General features: G+C 33.0%; 1 protein-coding gene across 1 annotated transcript; it reads left to right on the top strand.

Annotated features, from left to right (window-relative positions):
• The first annotated feature begins 5,222 nt into the window (after positions 1–5,222).
• On the top strand, positions 5,223–6,430 carry LOC131629590 (uncharacterized). The gene is made up of 4 exons (XM_058900370.1): positions 5,223–5,507; positions 5,592–5,765; positions 5,845–5,951; positions 6,061–6,430. The coding sequence occupies exons 1-4, from the start codon at positions 5,247–5,249 to the stop codon at positions 6,356–6,358; spliced, it is 840 nt and encodes a 279-aa protein (XP_058756353.1). The 5' UTR covers positions 5,223–5,246; the 3' UTR covers positions 6,359–6,430.
• The last annotated feature ends 859 nt before the right edge of the window (positions 6,431–7,289 follow it).

Below are 7,289 nucleotides of genomic sequence, written 5' to 3'. Positions count from 1 at the left end.
AATAATTGTCATTGTTATTTGTTTTACACTTTAAACTTTTTGAATTCAATTGGTCAAGTTTACAACTATATAATAATCTGCGCAAGCATGGTAGTTATGAATGGCGATAATGACGATGAGTAATAATGTTTGAGTTGAAAATGCACACACAATCTGACTTTCCCATTTGAAGCCACGAAACGTCACTTATCAATAAAGAGGCGCCAAATGATGATATTGAGGATGAAATAATGTGCAGAATAGAGAGTGGAGACCCTACCATACCAGTGCTAACATGGCTTAAAATTCAATGCATGAACTTGCAATTATTAGCAAGTAAAAAGGGAAATCACACTTCCGTGTAAAGTTCAGAGCGCACACACACATTATATTAGAATATAGAATATTATTAAAGATCCATGTGTGAGAGTGAGATCACATTCTTTGATCTCAAAACTAGATAAAGCCATACATGTGTGTGATAAGTCCTTCTTGGATCCCACTTTACTTTCATACATTCCTTAAATTATATTTTCAAGGAAAATGCACGTGACTTTTTTATCTACAAAATCTAACGTCACTTTCTCAAATTGCCATATACTATTTCTGTATGTAGAGATATATAAGTAGAAAGTAGGGTTTGAGTCAAAAAAAAAAAGTAGGTCTAATTTGGAGCACGGTGAATTATAATTTTTGTAGTCAAAAGATAATTCCATCTCGTCCTTAATTATGAAATGATAGCATCATCAAAGCTTATGATTACTCTTCTAGAATGTGGAGCTTTGAGAGTGTGTTAATGTGTGGTAGCATCCGATAAAAATAATATGTCAGGATAAAGAGTTATTATGGCAACTAAAACAAATAGTTTTGATTAATAAAAATAATATTATACGTAATAAAATAACAATTTAAATGGCAGAAGAAGATAAAAAATAAGAAACACAATAATTTGATCAAATGATCTATTTTTGGGATAGATAAGTTCTTCAATTCATTAAACTTTTATAAAGTGTTACAAAATGTTATAAATGAATTATAACAAAATAGTCACTCAAGTTTTCAAAAACAAACTTTATTTTTTACTTAAGTATTTTTCAATATGTCTAACTCTTTATATATGAATTGCACAAGCCAAGAACTCCAAAGAATTTCATCTTTTTTACCACTCTCAGTTTGTAGAGGATTCCTAACCTTCCTCTCTGTCTTCATTTGTATTTTGAAGGTTGTTAAGACAATAATGATTGAGATACATATTTATAACTGTTAAAACGCAACTAATACTTGACGAGCTAAAAATACAACTCATTATCAAACTGATCCACAAATCGAAACAACCAAGCCTGATACACGAAAACCACATGCAACTAATAAAATATTCGACAAACCTGAGTCGCCCGCTAGATTCGACCTGACAAATGTCATTTTCGACCCGTTGGCCACCTTCGCTCACCTCACTAGTGACCTACAGTCGACTTCCAAGCTAATTTTTTATTTATGCACTCTCGAATATTATTTTCTTTCTCTTCATCAACTTCAGGTTTTAAGACATATTTCAACAATACCTGTCTTGACTTGAAACTATGGTGATGTCAATTTACCCATCAACCATTTTGGGACTATGTACCAATTCAACATAAATTGAACAACTTTTATCAAGTTCAAACCTTACTTGAACTTTGATATTTTCACTTGCATCCACTTTCTCTCAAACACCTTTTCTATTTATAATCTAAGAAGCTCATAAGTATGCGTCTTCAACCATCTTTGATGTACCACTCCCGCTTTCAAATGCATCCCTGGTTGTCCCTACTTTTGAGTTTTGCAGCCCTACAGCCACATTCGAAGCATAACACTCAAGGAAAGTATAATCATCTCTTTGAGATGGAAAAATCTCTCTTCTTACCTCATCACGAGTCTAGTTATAACCAAAGGTCTCTGGAACAATTTCCTCACTACTACTAATATCTATCGTAGCAACCTTCACCTCAAATTGAGTCTTCTCCGCCATAGTTTTTAAAATCATCATCCTTATACGTTTACTATCAATACATATGTGATTGATGAACTTTAATCCTCCAATTTCTATTATCAACACTGCATACCCCTTTCCTACCTTTTGAATAGCCATTAAAGACACAATCCACAACTTTACCATCAAGTTGAATTGGCTTAATTTAATTGATAAATAATGTTTTGAAGACAATCAAAATAAATTAGGTTATAGTATTCCTACTCTAAACTTTTATAAGTGTTTGTAAGTTTATTCTTATAAATGAATACCTACCAATCAGTTAATCTGATTTGGCACCAATGTTACCCTAGAAAGCCCTTGAAAGTTTATTCTTATAAGTGTTTGTAAGTTTATTCTACATAACTATTAAAGTGCTCTAATATAACCTACATACATCCGTCATGAAAGTCTTCACTAGTTGATGATGAATGAACAATAACATCGAGATCTTCTAAAATATATAAGCCACATATTTTAGACCGCTTAGATGTAATCACTACACCATATGAAATATCCAACACCCCATGTTCAACTCTATTGAAATAGCCTACATCGTCAAACATGTTTATGGATAACATATTTTTCCTAAACTCTAGAACATATGTCACATTGTGAGGAAGAAACTCACAATCATCAAACATTTTAAGTATGATTGTACTAATATCATGAGCCTTGTAAGCGTTATTGTCGCCAAGGTGAATTACTCCACCTTCCTCAAACTTAAAAGTAACAAAGTATTATTTTTTTAGAAACATGTGATAAGAGCAACATAAGCTTACTACCCAACCCTCTTCAATCTACAAACTCTACACTATTAATACTCATAACTATTTTTATCGGAGGCAACTATAATCCAAACATAATCTTCAGTGTCCTCCCTCTTAAGGCAATCCCTCTTGAAGTGACCAAATTTTTGAAAAATAAAGAATTTTCATACTTGTCAAACCTCTTTGATTTGGATATTTTTTACGCTCTCTTCCTCTTGTTGAGACACTCAAGCTTTCACCATTATCTTCACCCTTCAAATATTTCACCTTTGAAGTTTTATGGGATGTTACACTCGTATGAACTTTATCCAAAGTAATATTATTTTCCTCACCTTATAGAATGGAATTTTTAAAGTGCTCAAAGGATCTTGGTAACAAGCTCAACAAGAATATAACATTGTCTTTATCTTCAATCTTCACCTTAATATTCTCTAGATCATCAATGATCGTATGAAATTCTATCGACTGCTTCACTATAGATTTATTTTCTACCATTTGCAATGAGTATAGTTATTGTTTAAAACACAAAGTGAGGCAACGAACTGGTCATATACAATTATTCAAATTTTGCCCACATCGAAGTCACGGTCTTCTCCTTGGCGACTTCCCTTATAATTTTTTCCCGAGGCACAAGATAATGACGTTTCTTGCCTTATCCATCATTTTACCTCATGGTGGGCGCCACTTATTGTGAAATTGAAAGTTTCAATCACACCAAAAAATTTGATGTGTGTGGACAATGAATAATGACAACCAAAATAAATGGACTTTGGCGAAAATTACTCTCTGTGCAATAAACAACAACTTAATTTGGCAAAAAAAAAAAAAGATAGAAGACAAAAAACAGAATTACTCAGTTCAATAAAACGGTCTAATTTATGTGAGAGAGAGAGAGAGGTTCTCTTATTCACTGTACTTCTAAAAGGTGTTACAAAAGATTACAAATGGGTTACAAAAAAATAGTCACATGAGTTCTCAAGAATAAACCTTATTTTCTATCTGTGTTTTTCAATCTGCTTAACTCTCTATATATGAATCACACAAGTCAAAGGTATTTATAAGTGTTTCTGAGCCCCCGTGGATACCTCCAAAAGTTTTCCAAATTCCAAGAACTCCAAGGAATTTTAACCTTTGTCTCTCTAAATTTATTAAGGGTTCCTAACCGTTTTCTCTGTCTTCGGCTCCAAAGTTCTGAAGGTTGTTAAGACAAAAATGATGGAGATACATGTTTATAACGGTTGAAACCCAATAGATACTTAACAGGCTCAAATATACAACCAATTTACAAACCGAACCATAAGTCGAAACAACTAAGCCTGATACACAAAAATTGCTTGGACTAGATCCGATACTTTACGAACCCGACCCACCACCAGCCCATTCACCGGCCTCCTTTGATTTTCAAACTGATTTATGCCTTTTGCAATCATGAAACTTTTTTCTTTCTCTTCTTTACTTTAAATTTCAAGGCCTACTAATCTACAAATTGACAAATATAAAATTGTAAAGAAAAATATAAAATTGTAAAAAAAAAAAATGTTTGGTACAAATTTCACCCATAATTTTTTTTAAACAATTTTAAAATTTCTGCTATGAAGCCATTATTAGTGACATTGTCACTAAAACTCACGTATAATTGTAAGATTATGAACTCAAAATTAGACGAAGGTGAAGGTATCAAGTTTAATGAGATTCTGATCAATCACTGTCATATATTAAAATCAAGTCATTTCAACATGATTTAATTTCCCTAGCTATCCATGAATGAGGGGAAATTGTAAATAAGCTAAAAAGAAAATATTTTTGTGAGAAAAAGATGAAGCGACCCATAGTAATTATCATCCTTACAATTTCCTAAAGTGGAAAGTTTGACCCACAAATGTAGTTATACCGAAACCACTGACTCTCACCAAGTTGGCCCTGAGATAGATAAGAATGAACAATGATTGAACTAGTTACATGATTAACATTTGTTTTTCAACTTTACTTTTAGATATAATTGCCATAATTCATTTTCACATTATCTATATATTTGTTTTGCAACTTTACTTATGTTATAATTAAAATAAAATCTCAACATAAAATTTGATGGGTTAAGTTTATCATAAATGGTATATATATATATGCTTTAGTTCATGTACTTTATTATATATATTTTTTTGTTAAACTTTTTAAGGATAGCAAGTTGGAAATTGTACAGTGTAAGAGGATAAGAAGCTTCTACTATAGAAGTTTTATCTCAAATTGGCTTTTATCTTTATAACAATCAAGTTAGTGCATGCGCCTTTTTAAAAAAAAAAGCTTAATTAATACACATTCGTATAATATATATGCACACAAACACAAACATACAGAGTCACCCCAATTTCATATGATATCAATCTCTATAAATAGTCTATGTCATTGTAAAACCCACCATAAAACTCATATTCATTTATCTCTAGTCTCTACTTTTTGTATCTACACTTGAAACAGGTCCTATAATTAATATGGATTACAGTAACTGGTATGACTGGAACATGACTCCCTCAGAATCCAACAATGATGATGCACACCTGAACTTGAGAGAGTTATCCAAGTATCCGCTACCACTCGGGTTAAAACTCACATTGACACCTGAGATGCTTCCTTACACGGAACAAAATACGAATGCTGTTACTGAAACTTCATGTCAACTTGAAACCAAGAAAGCTGAGAAGTTGAAAGCTGTTCATTTTCCAATATACATGCTCATGATCGGATTTTTCAAGGTACTAACTAGTATGAATATAACTTTTGTGATTTTATTGTATAGTAAAAAAATATTTCTCTTATGTTATATAATGTGCATGCAGATTGAAGCTAAATATCCCGCGGATCTGGTAGCTAAGTTTTATTATGCTAAACGAAAACTTGTTTGGGAGATAATGCGTGATGGTTTAAAGGACAAGATTGAAATACAGTGGCGAAATATTTCAGCCATTCAAGCTATTATCGAGGATAATTCACCCGGTATTCTAGAAATCGAGGTACTTATTTTTTTTGGTTACCGATATAAACACTTGAGAGAATTTACAATAACAGTGTATGAAATGCTAACTTTCACAGCTTGACAAAGAACCATCCTTCTTTCGAGAGATTGAACCAAAGCCAGGAAAGCATACTGTGTGGACCTTATCTCATGACTTCACTCGTGGCCAAGCTTCTAAATACCGGTAAATAACAATTTCTCCTTTTTATTTTGCATGAAAACTTTCACTCATTTATAGTTTTATACAATATATCACTTCGTTTTTTTTGTTGATGGCGAATATTTCTACTCAGGAGGCACTATCTTCAATTCCCTCCTGGAGTTCTTGACCAATACTACGCAAAGCTCTTGCAATGTGATAACCGATTGTTCGAATTGAGCCAGAGACCTTTTCCTACTTCGCATTCTATTTATTTTGATTCACATTTAGACAAGAGGACAACACAGCTTAGTTTCTGTCGCGATGATTCAGAAAACATGGACCAACAAGTTCAAATGTTTGGCTATATGCCTCAAATTACTAATTATAACAACCCAACTTCATCAACTTCAGGTAACAACAATTTCAATAAACTTTATTTAAAAAAATAATAATAATGCATGTGTGCTCATCACAACATTTTAAGTAGAGTTAATAACCTTAAAAAACATATATATGCTACAGATGAGGCAATCAACAATCAAATGTATCAAGAACCAATGATGTCAACCTCTTGGAGTCAAGGGTTTCATTATGAGTATGACACTTCACTTTCAATGGAGTCTTCCCCACATGCAAGTTGCATACAAGCACACCCAAATGGACCAGCTGGATTAAAATATGAATTGCCAAGCCACATCAATAACATGTCGATCAGAGGCTACGATTACCCAGAAAATGAATTCAACACAACACGTATGATTGATAGTGACAGTGTGTTTTGTCCAAATTTTGGTCAATCAGTGGAAGCAAGTTTTGAATACAACACCAATACAAGCACACAATTTGATTGGTCCATGTACACCTGATTACTTATGAAACTCACTCTGTTCCATATTAAGTGTCATTTTTTGTATTTTTTTCACAAAGATTGAGATAAGTTGTATATGAATAAAAGAGTGTAAGATTTTGAGCTGCTAGATTAGAAGTATAGCTTGATGCTAGTGATATGTGGCAACCTGTTAAACAAAGGCTTGAGGTTTTATACCTCTTTAAATTTGGTTGTCGCATGCATGTCTTGATGTCCACTGCTATCCAATCTAAGACCCTGAATGAGTGCATTTTAAGCCACATAGATCTTGACCTTTATTTAGGGAAGGTGAAGCTGAATAGAGAGGAAGCTCTAAGGTTGTTTGGCAACTAGCATCTTTAGAGTAGACCACAATGGAGCCTCTATTTTTTATCCCTCCAAGAATATTGGTCTGTTGTTTCGTCAAAGCATACTTCGGAGCTTGGTCTTCGGATAGCATGGCAGAGAGGTTTCAAAATAATTTGTGGTGGAGTTTGGCTCTGGTGGCTATCCAGCTAACTAAGCATAACTGT

Source organism: Vicia villosa, unplaced genomic scaffold (assembly GCF_029867415.1).
Source record: "Vicia villosa cultivar HV-30 ecotype Madison, WI unplaced genomic scaffold, Vvil1.0 ctg.000585F_1_1, whole genome shotgun sequence".
NCBI classification, from domain to species: Eukaryota; Viridiplantae; Streptophyta; class Magnoliopsida; order Fabales; family Fabaceae; genus Vicia; species Vicia villosa.
The sequence above is the reverse complement of the archived record's forward strand: the minus strand, read 5'-3'. Positions and strand labels throughout refer to the sequence as shown.